We start from the raw sequence: 19536 nt of genomic DNA, 5'->3' as shown, positions 1-19536 counted from the left end.
CCCGCTGTCCCAGGATATGTCTGACAAGCATGCAGGGTACCGAGGGCTCGCCAGAGACGCCGCTTCACAGGGACACTGGATTTGGGCTGAATCCAAGCTAAACATTTTCAATTCCTCTGAATCCTCTATACCTGCAGGAGGTTGAAATCTGCCTTTATTTATCCTTCTGCCAGTCCCACTGAGATTTCAAGGGCATGTATCTCACAGCTAAAGGTGGCCTATATACTTCTGTGCCAGGAGAGGCTGTCTTTCCCCAGCCTGTTTACGTGTCTGATTTCTCATTTGCAGGAGGGGCTACAGGCCATGCCCCCAAGTCTTGTTAAAGAAAGCAATTTCTGCTCTTGCTTTTTACAGGGCAGCTCTCTCTGCAGTGTAAATCTGAGTGGGGACATTTTATGCTGGATGACAGAAAGGAATCTGGGCTTAGGATATTTATACCGTAGCTTATACAAAGCTATTTGACATAGTGAATGGATTTGGGGGAGTTATTTCTATTTTTTTCTTCCGAGGAAGAAGCGTTGACGTTTACCTTGGAACACAGCCTAAACGTGTCATCACCTAAAGGCAGGGTGTCCTGACCACAGCAACTTGTGTTGTTTGTAGCAAGTTTTGTGGGAAGTGCATTGCTGCTGCGAGATCCTACCTAGTGCTGTGATCCTGTCAGATCTCACAAAGTGGCAAAGAGCCAGCTCATGGGAGGCCTCCAAAGGAAAGCTTGGCTCTCTGAGACACTTCTTTTCATGGTAATAGGATGCCTCAGCTGAGGACGCTGCCTGGCCTCTGTTTGAGGTAGCAACTGAATATGTCCTGGTTTGTGGTGGCCACCACAGACCTACTTTCGTGGGGATGTTATTTTTGGTGTCTTGCCCCCAGCCTGTCCTGCCTCCTTCAGGTCTCTGTGCTTTCCTGGTGAGATGCAGGATTCCTCTCCATTGCTTCTTCACCAATGCTGTCAGGAAACGTGGGGCCATGCACTGTTGAACAACTGCCATGCTCCACCCCAGATATGGACCAGGTAAAAGCACCTATGCTCACAGGTGCTCTTTGAGATCTCCAAACCACCACAATGATGTAAAACAGCAGTGTGCCCCAAGTAACTAAACTCTCCTCTTTTTTCTTCCTCCTTCCCCCTTGTCCCCTCTCCTCTCCCTGTTGCCTTCCCTTGCAGTGGCAGGCCATCTCTCTGACAGTCATTGAGAAGGTTCAGATAGCAGCGGCCATCCTGGGTTCCCTCTTTCTCATCGCCAGTATCTCGTGGCTCATCTGGTCGACCTTCAGTCCTTCGGCCAAATGGCAACGCCAGGACCTGCTCTTCCAGATCTGCTATGGAATGTACGGCTTCATGGACATTGTCTGTATAGGTGGGTGATCGTATCTCACGGCATGGCTGAGGTCACCCGTCCGCTCACTTATGGAGGGGAGCAGGAGATGGTGTGGAGAGCTGGCTGGTACAGCTCAGCTTGGGTTGAGCATCCCTGGCTTTTCCTCCTCTTTACTTTCACGGCACCTTTTTTTACAGTCCTCTCTGCTCATCTGGGCAACCCTAGAGTGTCTCCTTGGCTGGGCTGGCAGAGGGACCTGCAGCAACCCCAGAGAGAAAGAAAGCTCTTTTCAAAGCAAGAAGAGGGTGGGGAGGTGTGGGGGAGGCTGGGGAGTATAAGGCTTTTGAAAAACTCCTTCCTTTCTGGAATAGCTAATTTAGGGACTGCCTCGTGGTTGGGTATGGCAGGGTCTCTCCACATGCAACTCCTTGGCTCTCCAGCCCAGCCTCTCTGCCAGGCAGGGTTGGCTGCCCCATCTTTGACCCACCCTGGTGCTGCAAGTCCCAACCAGCCCAGGTCATGCTCCTGTGTGGGTAGAGTCACTCCTGAGGCAAGGAGCCCCAGTTCAGCCCTCAGGAGGAGTAGAACAGACTGTATCACAGAGCAGCAGTTGGTGAAACTGGGGTACAGGAGTAAAATAAACCCAGTGGCAGGAAGAGAGGTCTGGACCACACATCCTCGTATCCGGGTTCAAAAGGCTCTTGGTTTCAGCATCCTTCCCAGCACAGGACTTGGGCCTGCTGAAACCCAGGCCTACTCCTCCCACTGTTGCCACTACTGTGCTAACGAGATGCAGGCTTGGTCTGCAGAGATCATCCTGCTCCTTCATGAGGTGCTGGTGGAGCTACCACATCTCTCCAGGAACAAAGGGTGGCAGACGGGGTGAAAGAGAGATGGGCAGCACCCACATGTTGGCACAGTAGCCACTGGTGACATCCTTTTGCTGGTGGAACTGAGAGTGGAAAAAATTATCCCCGTGTGTGTGGTGTGCGTTTGTGTCGCCTTGTCAGCAGAGGACAGAAGTGGAGAGCCCTGGCCTGAGTGGACGTCAGTAACATGATTAACTGGCTTTGATAAAGCTTCAAGAGCTGAGGGGAACTGATTAGCTCATCTGTCAATAGGAGCTAAAGCCTCCCACATGGCAGAGAGCAAAGCATGTCAGCCATGAACTGAAAGGGAAACGGGCAGGCAGATTCAGATTTGAGGTTCTTTGTTTCCTTCTTATTAATTTTTTTAAGAGTCTGGCCTCTATTTCTCTTTTTCACCTTCTCTGAGGGGGAAAAAAGCCCCTTTGCATCTCCACTGATGTCACCATTTAAGCTTAATGCCCTAGGCTGGGAGCTTTGATTTTTTCCAGCCAAAGAGCAAGCAACCATCCTGTTCCCAGGAACATTCCAGAGTCATAGCTTGGGACAGCCCCTTGTCTCACAGTCCTCCCTGTGCAGCTGGCAGTCCTGGTGGGCCAGACGTGCTGGCTTTCCCACAAACTCCAAAGCAAGTGGGAAGCATTACAGATGCAGTGAGTTAACACAGCTGCATGTGGCTTCTCTTGCCCAGCACCTCAGAGACTACCCAGAGATGGCTCCACTTGTGCTGTGTGCAGCACATCTGCCTGTGCTGCCAGGCAGCCTACCCATGCTCAACCAGGAGAGATGATGTTCTGGACCATGTGAGCCTTTCTATAATCTCCCTAGAAAAGCTCATACGTGCATGCAGCCAGCCCTCTGCCCCTGCCACGCTCCAGTGTAAAACTCACTCGTGTTGTGCATCAGTACCCTTTGCAATACCAGCTGCTGCTGCTGCTCCCAAGCCTGCAGTGGAGGGGAAAGGAGCTCTGAGTGATGCTAGCTGAGATCTGGTGTTCACTGTCCTCCCTGCCTCCTCCTCCTCCTCCTTCTCTTCTTTCTCTGCCCATGTTGAACCAAATGACAAACGAAGTCTTCATGGGGAGCTGTGATGCAGTCAGGTCTCTCCTCTGACCAGCCCTGCTGATTTCAGGGGACTGCACTAGCACTAGCCAAAAGGCTGGTCTGTCCCATGGAGAGCTCAGGCCAGCAGAAGGGGCTGATCAAAGGGAACTTATGACAGGGTTTAATTCTTCATTCATTATAGCTTTGCTGTAATGCTATAGACGCAGTGATGCCAGCTTCCTAGAGGACTCCCAGTGAGTTCCTCACTGTAGAACCGCTATTCTTCCTCTCTTATCCTTCTCCCAAACCTTGCAGCCTCACGCAGGGTCTTTGATCGCAGCCAGGTGAAGCCAGCTTCCGAGGTTCAGAGTTCTGCTCTTGACTGCCAGCATGGCCCAAAGCCTCTTGTTACTCCTCCCTGGGCTTTAGTTCCACTTCTGCAGGTTCAGGATAAAACCTCTCATGGATAATTGCAGTGACAACTGCTCCTGAAATACCAGGGTGCTGTCTGTGCATTTTGGTGTCTCGCCTTCCGCAGGCCAGCCCTTTTTCCCCTTTTGCTTTCAAGCCTATGGGTGCGTAGGAGAGATTTGGGAACTAAGAAATGCTCAGTGATGGGGAAAGAGCAGGACATAAAGTAGCATTCAGTTCTACCACACTTGCTTTTTTCAGCTAAAGTAACACACACATTGGCTGTGCTTTGTTTGGTAACAGGCTGGGCAGCCTGAGCCAGCAGAATGTTATACTGTAGGTTCTGTGCTAATTGTATGCATTCCAATTGTTCCTTCCCGCAGTTTGACCCCAAGTTTTGCTTTCTCTGGCAGAGGAGCAGAGGTTTGAAGGCAAGGTGTTTATTAAAAAGCAGATGTGCTGAAGCAGAGCTCCTCTGTAGTTCCTGCCAGTTTCTACTATAGTTGTCCTTGGATGCCTCATGTGCATTGAATAGCCAGTGACATTTGTCCAGGAGTCCAGTTTACACACCCTGTCACTGGAGGTGCTCGGCAGGACGTTTTCACTGGCACCACAGAGTCTCACAGCTGGAGAAGACACCAAATCTGCAGAGATCCTGACTATCGTCAGGCAGGGAATACACACCTGGTCAGCAACTGCCCAGCTGCTTTGTGTGATCTCCTCTCTATCAAGTCACCAAGGGATTTAGGTAGCAATTTGCCAAGACAGAAGTATCTGTCTCAATTTGCATGTGCAATCCCATGGCAGCGCTGGTCTTTCCGATGTGGAATCAAAGGTGAGGGCACGAGTGTTCACTTGCACATATAGCTCCCTAGGCACAGATAATTTGGTTGTTGTTGCCCTCACTTGAGCTATGCTTGATCTGAAACAGTCAGATCATCTCCAAGGTGAGCTCTCAAAATACGGCTGTTAACTCAGAGACAATTGATGGATGCATCAAAATCCAGGGGTCTTAGGTCTGGCCCTCAGCCACTCACATTCTGTAACACACGAGTTTTCTTTGGACTCTGCTAGATACTAACATGTTCCACAAAAACAGCTGTAAGGGACAGACACCATTTGCTACCCCTTCACCTACCATGGAAACAAGACCACAACCACAGTAAAATAAATCTGCTCCTCACGACCAGCAGGACAGATGGTATGGCCCCAAGTACCAGAAGCTATGTCCATCTGGGCAAGATGTGCAAGATGGTCTTCCAATATTGTTCTTCCCCTTGCTCTCAGGCATCTAACAAGAGGGCAGGAAGCACGGGAAAGGATTGCTTGAGATTTGTGGGAGTCACCTATACTGGATGTTTTTTCAAGAACCCGTTAGAAAACATATGTCAAGAACAGGTTGTGGAGAGATGATCCCAGTCTGTGAAGGAGGAACAGACTAAACGCTTCTTGATATCCAGCCAGCCCCAACGTTTTTTATTCTGATCTCTGTCTGTTTCATGTGTGCTATCTCTGGTCATGTCTGTAAGGACAGATATGAGAGTTGGATTAAACTAGAAGCTGGTAATGGTGCCAGCATAGGTATTGCTCTGCTATGAAGCCATCTACAACACAGACATTTGAGATCAGCAACCAGGAAGTGAATGAGAAGTGAGATGGGGACTGCTCGTTTGATTAACTGCTCTCTCCATGGGTCCATGAGAGGTAAATCCAGAAAGCTGGCGTAGAGAGTGATTAGCAGAAATGTGGTTATCGAAATGCAGAGATAAACGGAGAGAGCCTTCATAGGCCTGAGTTACTGAGTCGGGAGAGAGGCAGCTTGGAGCTGGGCTGTAAATCCTGAGAGATACCTGCCTGTTAATTAAGTGACAGCCCTTGGAGGGGGAAGGAGGGGTTTGCCTCTCTGTCAAGGCGCAATTAGGGAAAGTCAGCGTTTGTAGATTAAGGTGTCATTTGGGGTCAGGAGGGCAGGAAACCATCTCCTGTTAAACAAGGAGGAATTCTGCCAGCTAATGAAAGCATGTCACAGTCTAGGCTCAGGCATCACCGGCTGGGCTCCAAGGGGGAAGTGTGCCTCAGCCAAGGCACCAGCAGGCTGTGCGGAGGCTCCGCTGCTACGGCTGGCGTGTCCGTCCCGTTCGTGCTCGCCCAGGGGTATATCCCTGTGATTGGCATGTGGGGGGCGTTTATCCCCAGCGATGCAAAAGCAATCCGATCTGCCTCTCCCTGGATCACTGTCTGGTGGGGCTGTTGCTTTGTCCATGCCCACCCACTCCTTGCTCTCTGACTCACCCTGCCTTGGTGCTCACAGCGGTGCGCTTTCACAAGCACTAAATCCTCGTGCTCTTTGAAGCTTTTCCCTGGCTTTCCTTGGCAGCCGGTCCCTGAGGGTATTTGCCTTCACAACAGTAACTGCACTGCAGCTCAATAGCACAAGAGACAGGCAAAGCAGGACCATTCATCCTGCCAACGATTTTTGTTGGCACACCATGGCAATCCATTACAGATCAGGAAGTGTGTGCCCGCTGTTTTTAATCCCAGCTGCCAGCAAGAATAATCAAAAGCATCCAGCACGTCTGATGGCATCTCAGCACAACCGTAGGTAATAACATAAGAAATCAATAGCCAATTAAAACTGATCCGCAGCATTTGATCTTTCATAGTGCAATGGGAACAATAATTAATGGCGCTTCCTTAAGACAGTCACAATGCAAGCTTCCTGCCAAGACTAATGTGGTTTCCTTTTAAATGAGCTTTGCTTCCTAGAGGAAATGCCAGGCTGAGCACCTGAGCACCTAAGCCTTAGGGAGATACGCAGAAGTCTCTGTGCCCTTCAGCTTAGTGCACTGCTTGCCACACTGTTCATGCACTTCTCGCCCATTTTGCCTGTAAACTTGAGCTTCCAGGAGCTAACTGGAGTGACCAGATCCAGGCCCTATCATCAGAGCAGGGAGCTGGGATAAAGTCAGGCAGCCAGTTTGGGGTTTTTTGCACTGAGTCCCCGTTTGCATACTTTCAGCCATAATGTGCACGCTCGAAAAATCACTGAGCAAATAATTGATTTATCAGCTGTAAAGCAGGGTGTGGAGACAGGAACGGTCCCCACAGGGCACGTCTTGGGGCTCTTGATCCAGCTGGGCAGGGAGCATCCCTGAGAGCAGTCGCTGAGGGCCCTGTACCTGGGCTAGCAGCGGTAGGAGTGGCGCTGTGCAGCTGATGTGCTGACTGACTTCTTGGCCACTATCCAGGAAGAGCTGATGCTCAGCAAAGTCGAGACATGCTGCCCCTCCATTCCTGAAAGATGGGACCTATTTTTATCTAATGCTGCATTGATTATTCAGTACGAGAGCAGAGTGGGCCAGCTGGCATGCGTGCATGTGTGCTGCTTTCACCAGCGGGCATTTCTGCAGAGGCTCAATGCGCCTGCTGAACTCCAGCGCAGCCCTGGCAGCTCTCCGCAGAACGAGCATGCCGCTGCTGAGCAAAGAGCCACGGGGTCTGGCCCTGGCTCTGAGCCCCCTCCCTTTCTGCAGGGAAGGAGCTTGGCTGCCAGCACCCTCGGAGCGGCACCTGGCCTTTCACACGTGTCCGTTCAACTCCGCACTTTTCACCACATCTATCTCCGTGCAGTTTCCCACTGTCGCAACAGGGCTCTGGAGATGTATTTTGTCATGAATAACCATATGGTGCTCTCTGCTCCAGTGGATCAATGTGTTTAGCATTTAATGAGGGCAACATAATTAATATTTTCTGAGGGAGAAAAGAAATCCTTTTGCCTTGTGAACTGCATCTTGTGCTTTCAAGGGTGATATGTTATAATCAGAATGATGCTTCCCTGTCACTAAACCCCATGCTGAAATCAAATACGCGGTGTCCCTGGGTTAAACTCCATCCATGGGCAGAGGCAGAGACACTCACCTGCCTGTCACAGCTTCTATGCTACGGCAGGAGATTCCCTCGTAGTCAGCTGGTAGGATCTCCCACACCAGCTGCATAAATCGTGCTATCTAGTAAATGATGGAAAAAGTCCTCAGCTCTGTGCCAGGCTGTGTTTTTCCAACTGCCTTCTGTGCCATCGCTCCTCCTACTACAGCCTCCATCCTTGCAGACACATTACTCCTGGAGGTGGAAGGCTGTGGTCCATGGCATGCTGTTGTGGCCGTAGCAAGAGAAGCCACCTCCACAGTCAAAGATGAGGTTGCAGGGTGTTCATCCCCGTGCATAGTGAGTGAGGCTGCCTTTGGCGTGTCCCCAGCTCTGTAGGGAGCCAGAAGCAGAGGTAAAAAGATATTAACATGAAGCTACATTAATCCAGCTCTGGGATTGCTTCTTAAAGTAGTGACTGATAAAAAGTTCTTTTCTGGAGAAAGTAGGAGGGATGGCTATGTATTAACTGAGCCATTTTCCAGACCCAGATACAACAGTCTGAAAGCAAGAATACTGCAAACAGGCCCATGGGCAAAGTTGCTAAACTTAAATTGCTAAACTTACTCTGCCTGGAAGTTACTCCCTTAAGCAGTGCTTTTATTCCTGAACCAAAACCCACTGATGGTAGCCACAGCCTGAGTCCTGCTGCATGACAGAGCTGGATCCACAATACCCATACCACCATGCTGTGTTTAGCAGAAGTTGTTCAATAAGATTAAGTAACACCAAGAATCCTGTGCCCAGCAGTCCAGCCAGTACTTTACCTTCACGGAAGAAGTCCAGGCAGCAAACAAACCCACAGCAATGACATTCAGGCAGGACCAGTGAGGAGCGGGCACTCATCACTACCTGCTGAATGCAGAAAAGCCTGAAGAGCTGAAGGTCCAGGCATTTGCTATGCCAGGTGGGACAATTCACTCTGCTCAGCCATGGCCACATCATGGACCTCTCTGTGTCCTACAAGGCTCTTCTCCAGACCTTTGCTGCAGGCTTAGCCACTCTCAGTTCCTTTCACTGCTTGCATTCTTGGCAGCTCAGCACTGACGGGTCCCATAGGTGTGTATGAAGCCTTATCTGCCCCTTTCAGCCTGCATCAGCATTGACTCAGCTGGGCATCGCAACCCCTAAACCTCTTCAGCTCTAGTGGAAGAAACATGCATACCCAGAGCAGGAAGGCAAGAGTTTCTCCCTCCCAGAGATCCTAGCTAGTAACAGATCAGAAATGACAGGCACTTGTCCTCTTGGCTTCTACCACCTTCCTTAATTTTGAATAGTGACTCTGTGTGAGAGGTGAAGACCTTTCCAGGGGAGAAAGTGCGACGAGACATGCAGGGACGCTGTAGGGGAGCAGAGAGGAGAGGCCACAACACCCAAGGTGGAAGGCTCCTGAAAATCTCACAGAAATCCTGGAGTCTGCAGTGAAAGATTTTGCACAGCTCTGGAGGGCAAAGCAGCCAAACACAGGCTGCACCATGGCGTGTCCTAGGGACATGTTTATCGCAACAAAAGGCTGGCCAAAGAGCACCATCAGCACCTTCTGCCTCATGTCCTTGGGATGCCTTCCTACATGGCAGAGGGGAAAGATGCCCACATCTCACTCCAACAAGGGAGCAGAAGCAATTGCAGCGCACATGCTGACATGCCATTTCAGAGGCACTCCCAGGTCCATTAACTTAGCTTATGTGCCCTACATTATCCTGGGGATGCTCTGTTACGGGTGATCTGTGCTCACCTTTATGTGTCTCCTAACTGGTCCCTATTTCTCTTAGTGGAAGAGTACTGGAGTGGCTGGAGCAGTCTGGAGGACTTGGGCGCAGACAGAACCTGCATCCCTTAGAAAACAAAAAACTGTGAAACTATTCCCATTTTTTTTTTCTTACAGAATTTAATTTGCTAATAAAAGCAGAGAGGGAGGCACTAGTTCTACCTTCAATAAGCAGATGTCATGTTTTGATCATTATTGAACAAAGCATTTTGATTTAGCATTTAGAGATGACTGCTCATGCTGAGTATTCTAGATTCAGTGTCAGAACTGGAATACAATATTTTCAAAAATATCAAGTCCAAACGAAACATTCTTACCTGTCTGGAATTATGTATGTATTCTTCCATTCTGAGGGACTTCTTCAAGTCTCACTCCAAGCCATTGTGAAGCCAGACTTCCAAAGCCTACACAAAACAGCGCTGTTGTCCAGCTCTGCCTTTAAAGAAATGTCCCAGGGACGGCTGAGGATCCAGCAGGACCGCACAGGCAGCGCTTTGGTCGAAGTAACATTAGTTATGGGACAGGAAGGTTCAGGACCCAGACCTGGAGGGCTGACTGCTGTGGTACAAGCACAGTGAATTGGAAGCCACGTGCTCTTTCTCTCCTCACCATGAGTCCTCACCTCTGTGGACTTCTGTCAGGGAAAGTCTGGAAACCTCAAGGTTGAAAAGACCCATAAGATCACCCAGAGACAAGGGCGTGCATTTGGCCAGTGCTTTGTTCAATCTAGTTTGAAATGATTATTTATTCCCTTCTTTCAAGGACCTGAGAGTATCTGTCATGCACACAACAGGTGTCTTTCAACTCTTGTGCACCAAGTCTTTTCAAAATGCAGGGTGTAGCTGTCATCTCCATTTTAAATTTGGGGGCAAAAGGCACCAAAAGGATCTATATAATCCTAGCTACAAACCAAGGAGGGGAAATTTTAAGAGAGCCAGGGGGTATATGGATAATGCTTCCAAGCCCTGTCCCTCTTACGCAGGCAGAGTTATGGGTAGACTCACAAGCAGGGAATGCTGCTGGAGACGCATGACTCACAAGCAAGGCTGTTCTGCCTATGGAGCTCCCATTTTTATTTATTTATTTGCTTTTTCCAAGATTACTGCTGCCTGCATAACTAGAGAGTACTCTTTAATCCTCTGCTTTATTGTGTGCTGTGAATTAAATGCCACAGGAGTACAAGAGCCCTTAAGGGCACAACATCCATTTTGCTGTAGCTGTCCTCAGCCAGCTGAGTTTACAGGAGTGCTTTTGTTTATGGCTTATCTATTGCCAGAGTGAGGATTTCTCTGGGTTTTATTTTACCTGGTTTTGCTGTTATTTCTCATTTTGGATTTTTTGTCCCAGTTTTGAGGCAGGATGTAAAAGTGCTAGTCTGAGCAAGGCAGGAGAAAGCTGTGGTGGTTGATTGTTCATATGCTTACAGCTGAGAATACTGCAGCATTTCTCGAGCAATGGTGTTGCTGTGTGCAGTTCCCGGGGTCAGCCCAGCTCCCCTGTCACAGGCGGCAGCCTCCAGACAGCTGATGCTGTTTTCCCATTGCAAACAAACCATGTGGGAGCGCTGAACGAAAAGGAATTTCCTGTCCCTTGGATACCTCCTATCAGCGCCTAAATTTTGCCAGTCTTTCCTCAGCTTGGGCCTTACCAGCTCAGACCTTCAGGCCCCAGCCCACGTGCACGTGTTGTAGAGGAATGTGTGGGTGGGCAGAGGACATGGCTGAGAGTGGCTGCCCTGGAACGAAGGCAGCACCTCGCACAGAAGCCGGAATCTACCTTGCAGCCATAAAAGTTCCCCAAATGCTCCCACAACATACTGACACCAGCTCCCAGCAGCTCCACAAGCCCCATGACAGGCACTCCTACCTGTCCTCTCAGTTCATCTCACTGGATAAAGCACTCCTCCTTCCCCAGCTACAAATGCCATGTATGTGGGATGGACTGCTCCTGCTTCCAAGAGGAATCCATAGCATCCTGTGTGCACAGGAATCACTGCCGCATACTTGTGTTACATGAACTCGTGATGTGCTGCAGCGTCACAACCTGGAAATTGCCTCCTGCCATAGAGCTCAGCAGCTTCCTGTGAACTCACAGTGCTGCCTGGAGGAGGGATGTGCTGGCTGTCATGCCAAGCACGCCTATCAGGAATAAAAGAGCTGCCTCCTTTCCCCGGCCCCCACGCTCTGTCCTAGTGTGGCAGGTGGCAAGGTCTGCCATGACTGCTCGCCTGGTGGAACAGCAGCTGTGGGGACCCTCTGAGATGCCAGCACACTGCATCCATCTCCCACCCAGCAGGGCTCTTGCTGATTCTGCGGGCAGGTGTTAGTGGCTGCAGAGAGCTTGGGGTGTAGCATAATGACCCACCCAGATGGGACCTGCTGCTCCCCTTGCAGCCAGATGGAGCAGAGCAAGCAGGGAAGAAGGGCTCTTGCTGCCTTTGTGGGGGGTCCTGGCCTGCCTGGGGCTGAGGAAGCTTTAAGGAAGAGCTGTCCTTGAACCCCAGCTTACAGAGGAGGAGACAAGCTGTAGTAAACACAAGACTTGCTGGTTAGTCAGCAGTTGAAGGCCTGGGGACCAGTCTGTGCTGTTAACGACCCCAGATGGAAGAATCCATATATGCGTAAAATACCTCCCCAAGACAGCTGGGAGCAGCTTTTCTGCATACAGTGGTGGGGGCTCTGCCCCAGCCATGGAGGTCTCACCCTTTGAGGAGCTCTGTTTCAGTTTTGCTAGAATTGTGGCCTCTGTGGCTCGAGGAGATCCAAGCACAGCATACACATTGCTGTGAAAGCTGCCTGCCACTGGAGCCCCATTACAGCAAATGCACTTAAAGGGTGCTGAGCAGAAGAAGGGGTGTTTTGTCTTCCCCAGACCCATAGGCTCCATGATGGCACATCATCCAGTGATCAACAGCGCTTAACAGGGTCCAGGAGTGCAGCCATCCCAGTTCTGCTGAGCCAAAACACAGTCCATATTAAAATACAGATAATCAGTTCTTCGGATATTAAAAAATGTGCATGGAGAATGATGGATAAGAAAATGCCTGATTATAATCAGCTAATTATTTTTTCCATATGCTAAGCATTCACTCGAGCTCTAATCATTACGAATACATTTTCAATTTATACTATACTATACGTCATTCAATGCTGGTGATTGCTAAGCTTGCACACCCTCCTTGTATAGTTCCAGAATTATTTAGAGTAGACCTTTGCTAGATGTCTTGTGGACCAGAGACATCCTGCTCACTGGTCCAGGTCATGCAACTACCATAAATATCTAAAACGCAGCACCAGCAGTTCCAGGTCACCCGTTACCTGAACTCCTGTATGCAGGGTAGACTGTTCACTAAGCTTTTGAAACATTCTGGGGACAAAATTTATATTTTGGAAGGTGTAGGTGACATTTATGAAGGAGACTATACTTTCTATTTCATTTCACCAGAAAGCAAAGAATCTCTGAAAATCTGAACATAGCAGCAGTTTGTATGAAAAGTGACTGTGGGATGAAAGCATTCCTGAGCTGGAGGAAAGTGTGATGTGAGGATAATGGACTCCAGAAAAGCAGCAGCAGCCTCAGGGGAGCAGAGCGGGGAGCTCTCTTGGGAAGGAAATCTGAAGGATGAAAGAGCTGCAAACGGCTCGTGGCTGCCAAAAGGGATGATACTAAAGGCACAACAGCAAACTGTGCCTGTGCAGGGGAAGCTCAGAGGCGTGGGAAGGGAGCACCGAGGCTGCATTCGGAGCTCTTTGAGGACCCCAAATCAGAAGCTGCGATCACACAAAAGGCAGAAAGAAAAGCCTGCAACTAATGAAAAGTCTCTAGAAATCACATGGGCGTGGGGAGCTATCAGAGCTGAAGCCCAGGATGACCATCCAGATATACAAAAGGCAACAAGAAATGGCTCCATAGGCATATGTAAAGTAAGAAGAAGGACAAGGCAAATCTTCAGAGCTCAAATACTATTTGATGCCAACAGGGCCGAAGAATTAAATGTTGCCTTTGTTTCAGTCTTCAAAACTTAACTAAAATAATTTTAATGAGGAGAAAGGAGCCCAGGGCAGAATCAGAAAAGAACAGACTCAAAAATATTCAAATGAGTTAGCTCTGTCCTTGTCAGCACGTCCTAGTGAACTTCAGAGGAAGCTGCAGGAGCCATCTCTGACCCATGAGCATTTCATCATCAGGAACCTGGGGAGGATGCAGGAGGTGCCAGGCAGCTGGGGAAATGCAAGCAAAGTACCTAGCTTTAAATATAATCTCTGTCATTAAAGAAGACAGGAACTGAGGATCAAGGAAATGAAGGGCAAATCAGCTTAAGTGATTCATAGAAAGATATTAGAATAATTTCTTAGCCAGCCAATTGATGAGCACAAGAGGATAACCCTGTCTAATTTGGGAGGGTAACTGTCCTAGTGACTAAGGAGAAAGCAGACAGTTCGATATGCCGTGACTTGGGCAATGCTTTTGGTACTTCGCCTGAAGAGTCTCCTAAACAAGCCAAAGAAATGTGGTCTAGATTAAGTAACACAGATAGATAACACAGGTGTTATTTAGATTAGATATCACAGGTGTACAGCCCATCGAGAAGCTGCTTTCTCAGTAGCTGTCAGTGGTGTACGTAAACTGGAAACACGTTTCAAGCACAACTGTTTTGGACTCTGCTCTCTTCAGTGTTTTTATTAATGGCTTAGATAATGAAATAGCAAGTGCTGTTATAAGATTCAAAGATGACGCCAAACTTGGAAGGGCTGCAAGCACTTTGAAGGATCAGATCAGCATTTGAAATGATCATGGCAAACAGGAGAAATCAACAAGATGGAACTGAATATAAGAGAAGTGCAAAGTGCTACCCTTAGGAAGGAGAAAACAGAATCACACACACAAGCTGGACGAGGCAGTCACAGTGCTGAAGATAGCAATTCTGTGACATATCACTTTCTTTCATCAGGGTATCAAAAGGAAGGTGGGGTGTACAGTGCTGATTCTGCACCTCTCTGCTCTAGGGGCTGCACCCTCCTGGGGAGTTCACTTGCAGAAAAAGGGCAACAAAGTTAAGAGGTTCTGAAGATGATGAACAGGAGTGAGGAGAGGGAGGGCATTACCTGATTCTCCACCTGGCCAACTCTGGTGTTCACATCTCCCCTCCCAAAACAGCCCGAGTACAGAGTCCCACTGGTGCCATGACATTACTTTCAATTGCAACTACCTCTCCCCACTTCTTGGTTCACCCTCTTCCCCATTGCCTGCAGAGCACAGCTCTGTGGCCTTGAGTCTCAGCCACCGGAGGATTTAAAGATGCTAGGTTGTTTAAAGAACTTGTCATGTTAGCTGGAACTGACCCTGTCACAACATTGAGGGATGCCAGATGCTAGCTGCCCCTTTCCCAGCCCATTTCCCCCACAATGTTCCTCTGGATTTCTGAAAAGCAGTATGGATTGGAAGGGTCCAGTGGGAGCTCGATGGCTCATGTCCCACCTACTGTGAGATATTTGCAAAGCTGGGGCGAGGCAGAGATTCATGGTTATTTCGAAAGTGCTTTCTGGAATGGAGCAATCTCATGGTGACTATGAGAATTTGAGAAGTGGCGGGGCAGCCTAACTTGAGTGGAACACGGAGCACAGAGCAAAAGTCAGTACACTACTGTACTGCACTATAGAAACCTATGGCTAGGGAACATAATGAGTACAGAAGGAACAAAAGAGACCATCTGTGGGTAGGTATGGCCCCTGCAGTGTGCAGAGCCCATCAGGGAAACATCGCTCTCCTGGCTTTGTTTTTATACCTTTCCTTGTACTGTTTGCCACTGCTAGAGGCAGGATGCTGTAAGAGACAGACCCCTTGTCTGAACCAATGCAGCCACTTTTCTGCTCTTCGGTTAAGATAAAAGGCAGCTAAGGATAGCGCAGATAGGATGAGATTAAGGCAAAGAGATAAGAGAGGGCTGAGCTGCTGGAGCTTTGGTAACAAAAGTGGGGGAATTTGAGATTGCTACAAAAGATTAAAGTATTCACAGAAAGGGAGAGAAAGGTTTGTGTATGCAACGACGACAATAAAGAGAAAGCCCAGCAATGACCCTGCTATCTCCCAGGAGGATTGGTTTACCTTGGCCTGAGCCATGCTGCTGTGCATGCAAACATTAAGCTTTGATCACAGCTGCCATAATCTTCCCCTGACACCCAGCAATGAGAGCAACAGAAACAGGCTAAAGCATGGCAGCTATCTGGTTGAGGTGAAACCACATTTGGAAAAGAAACCAAAGGGGGAAACTACTGCTGAAGGTGGAAACAAGAGGTGACAGCTCAGGTGGCAGGACAGGGGCTTTATGAGAAGCAGGACAGAGTAACTGGCTGGAATGGACTGTGATGTTTCCTCCTGTAGATAATAAGCATGTCGGTGCAGGAGGGATGTACCACATACTGTCAGCAGAAGCCTTGTTTTGGTGGCTTCTTGCCTGGTAAGCAAGAGAAACAGTTCCTGCCCCTAGAATTTACCTGTTTCTTTCAAGAAAATGCACAGCAACTGTTGGAAGAAGAGGAAGGTTAATACGAAGCTGAAAGTCCTGGTGAAAAGATCACTTGGTGGCAGAGGCTGACGATGTGCAGAAGCTGACTGCTTGTCATTTTTGGGAAAGTGCTGCTCCAAAGTTGCCTTAAATTGGAGGCTCACAACGACTCAGGTTAATCTCACAGGATGGTGGTATAGCAACTGATCCCCTCTTGCCCATCCAGAGGCACAAACACAGTTGTCCTTGTTACATCTGGGTTTTGCCCATGCTTCCAAGACCCTTCTAGCCCTTGGGCTGAGGACTTCTCTCTTGACCAGTCCTGCCACAGGACCACTGATGGCAATGCACCTCTGTCCTGACTGATGCCAAGACACAAAGGGCCTTCAGCACAGAGCCCGTATGTGTCCAGCCTCAGCACCGAGAACATTTCCTTGCTCAGGCACTGCCCATGTGGATCATGATGTCGTGTGGGCAGGTACTGCACAGCTCAGAGAAATCTTACGGTGACGTGAGACTTACGTCTGGGCCATGATACTCAGCCTTGGTCATGCTCCCTTTTCTAACTCCAGCATTTTAAGAGTCCAGAAGCTCAGAGTTAGCTGTGGAAATCAGTAGAATGTGGACATTAAACTGCTTTCACAGGCGCTAGCTCTGTTGCAGACCACATCTCAATCATCTGGAAGAGAAACAGTCTAGTTATTCTTGCTCTGTGATGAACATGAGAGAGGGTGGGAGGTAAATGGAAGAGGTAAGTCTTTCCCCAGAGTCATCAGTTGTCATCTTGCTCTCCCAGATGCTTTGGGCATGCACTGACTGGGTATGCAACTGCCCTGACACAACCCTTGACTAGCTAACCTGTATTGATGTTGCTTACCTGTTGCTTTAAATCCAGTCTGGAACTCTGTGCTCTTTGGGGCTGGGTCACTTACTGTGATAGTTTTGTATACAAGCAATAGTTAGGTGCTGAAAGCATAAGATACCAGCGTAAGCAATGTGTACAGTTTGGGTATGACCTATTGCTAAGGTATTGTTGTGTTTGCCTGTGCTGTGATGCACAAAGCAGCTTCTCAGATCAGGGAAGTAATCCCTGCATCCAGGATAATCACTAGTCCCTCCTGCCTGGACTCCACAGAGCTCCACAGGGCTGACCATGGTCACACCCTCTGCATGGACTCAATAATAATAAAGCCACAAGAGAAAGAGCAGAAAAGGCTAATATTTGGAGAGAGTGAACACAGTGAAAAGAGATCAACACGGTTTCCTGTACATACTCTCCCAGATTCAGCATGTGTTAATTCAGAGCACCACACTGGGTTAGCTCTACCATGTTAGCTCACGTCGTGTCCTGGGAACAGCACAGTCACATCAATGTAGCAATGCAAGCAGAGGCATTAGAAATATTTCTTTTTTTTTGTAGACTTTGCTATCAGGTTAATGACCCTATCTCATAATATGGGCTGTCTCCAGCTCCAGAGCCATCTGGGAAACCTTTTCATGGCACCATCCAGTGCAAGTAGCAATGTCTAAGAATGTAAGAATGGCCGAGGCTCCGTCTAGCCAGCTGCTCTGTTTCCATCAATGGCCACAAACAGACATGAGAGTGAAATAAGAACAAGACAAGCGTGTATTATAGTTCCCTGGAACACTTCTTCCAGCATTCAACAATTTTCAGCTCAAGGAATTTCTTCTGATGTTGGTCCAGCCAGGTCTCTATTTGAGAAAATGGGAATGAGAACTGCACATCTTCAGTGCCCATGTTCCATTGGAGTTCCATTTCACCGAGACCACAAACAAGACCACAGTCATGGACTGGGCACCAATCTGGACCAACACATTTTGCATGAAACTCACATTTTCCTTCCAAAGAGGATGGTTTTCACAGAGGATCCATATAGAACAGTTTTTGTGAAGCAGAAGAGGGCAAGATAAACTTGGGAAGAGTAGAAAAGACGAAGCCACTACCAGAATCCGTCTGAAATTCTCATATAGACATTACTGTATTGAAGAGAGCGACGTGCACAGAGAGAGACGCTGACAACAACCTATTAGCTTCCCCACATACACAGGATTTGGCTTATGGAATAACTGCTTCTAGCTGGACACTTCTAGTTGAATACAGTTCTTCCTGAAGGATTTCCCACTTAAGTCTGGCCTTTAATTGGAAATTTTCACCTCTGTAAATAAGAATGATTCTCAAGGGAGGGGTGTTTCTGTAGGGGGATGCACAGAGCTGAACATAGGAATTCCAATCCTAATTTATCTCAGGCAGACAAAATTCATTTTGATGGGAACATTAAGTGTCCTGCAGCTTGATATAAACTGATGGACTCTTGCTTACTTTTGGCATTTACTCTTGCAAATGAATCACTGTTACTTCTACCTCCCTGCCCACACCTCCACTTGGTTCCTTTTTAATTTTACAGCTTCCTGAGCTTGACACTGGGAAATCGATAAGTAATTTAGAGCCTAGTAAATACAGATGAAAACAAGTTATTTTGTACTTTTATAAATATTTGGAAACCAAAATTATCTAAGAAAACAGGTGCTCAGTTGACTCAGCAACCCATCCATCACCATCATACAGTTAATTGCAAAAGATCATAAACATTTATAATTAGAAGGCAAACAAACAAGAATTTTATAAACAGCCCTCTTGAATCAGGCTGCGCATTAAATATTTGTGATAAGGTAATTAAGAATAGATTTACAATCCTGGCTCAGTGTTTAATACTTCGGAGAATGCATTTGATTCTATGGAGAATGTTCTACAGCCAAGGAGAAAACATTTGATTTCAACTCTTTTATCCAAGGCTTAAAGTGGTCTCAGAGAAACATTGACTCTGTCATTGATCAGAGTGGAATTTCATTCATTGCAGATCAGACAGCTCATTTAAATATATGTCTAATGTCCCTTGTCATAGGCTGATCCACTTCAGGCCTGCTTCAAAGCTGTCTCCTTGGCTGGAGCTGCAGGCTTTTCCTAAGTCCTGCTTTTTACGGTTGATGCTTTGATCAGAAGATGTCAGAATTCTCAACCGTGTTTCAAAGTGGGGAGGGAAACCCACATATTTTCTATTAGGACATCATGGTGCTTGGTTATGAAAAGCTGGCATCACTGCAGGGTTACAGGGTTACAGCTGTTCAGTCTCAGCGGTCTGTCAGAATCAGAGGGAAGATCTGCCTTGTACTGTAGTGCCCATTGCCATAACCTGTCCCAGACCACCCGGATCTCCATAATCTTAAACTATCTTAAGATTTTAAATGATCTTAAACTATCCCGTGTAATTACTTCTACAGCCAGTAAGCAGGCTCAGCACCCCATTACCATGAATGTGAGAATCCCATGAAGATAATCTGTGATCAGGTCAGCAGGGCTTCTAGTTATGTGTAGAACCAGAGAGGACAGAAATTCACTTTATATTGAAGCTAGGGGTTTAAACCCTGTAAAATTAGATGCAGACCCTAAGAAACCAGGTGGCTGCATCCCATCAGTGAGCAACAGGGAGACCAGCCCTAAGGTTAGGATGACCTTCAGATATTTGGGGTTTTGATATAGCACAGGTTTACTCCAGTAATTATCTGCCATCAGAAACTAGAACAGTCTAGGAAAAGTGGGTGGAGGGGAAAGCCATAGCATTTGATTCATCAGGGATAGCCATAAACCGCTTTATTCTGTGGTGACCATCATCTCTT

General features: G+C 48.0%; 1 protein-coding gene across 1 annotated transcript in view; it reads left to right on the top strand.

Annotated features, from left to right (window-relative positions):
- The window catches only part of MARCHF4 (membrane associated ring-CH-type finger 4), a 102263-nt gene that overhangs the window by 80783 nt on the left and 1944 nt on the right, over positions 1 to 19536 (top strand). Inside the window, exon 3 of the mRNA XM_040604848.1 lies at positions 1169 to 1361. Within this exon, the coding sequence (XP_040460782.1) occupies positions 1169 to 1361 (193 nt within the window). The remainder of the gene's footprint in view (positions 1 to 1168; positions 1362 to 19536) is intronic.

The sequence above is a fragment of the Falco naumanni genome, chromosome 8 (assembly GCF_017639655.2).
Source record: "Falco naumanni isolate bFalNau1 chromosome 8, bFalNau1.pat, whole genome shotgun sequence".
NCBI lineage: Eukaryota > Metazoa > Chordata > Aves > Falconiformes > Falconidae > Falco > Falco naumanni.
The sequence above is the reverse complement of the archived record's forward strand: the minus strand, read 5'-3'. Positions and strand labels throughout refer to the sequence as shown.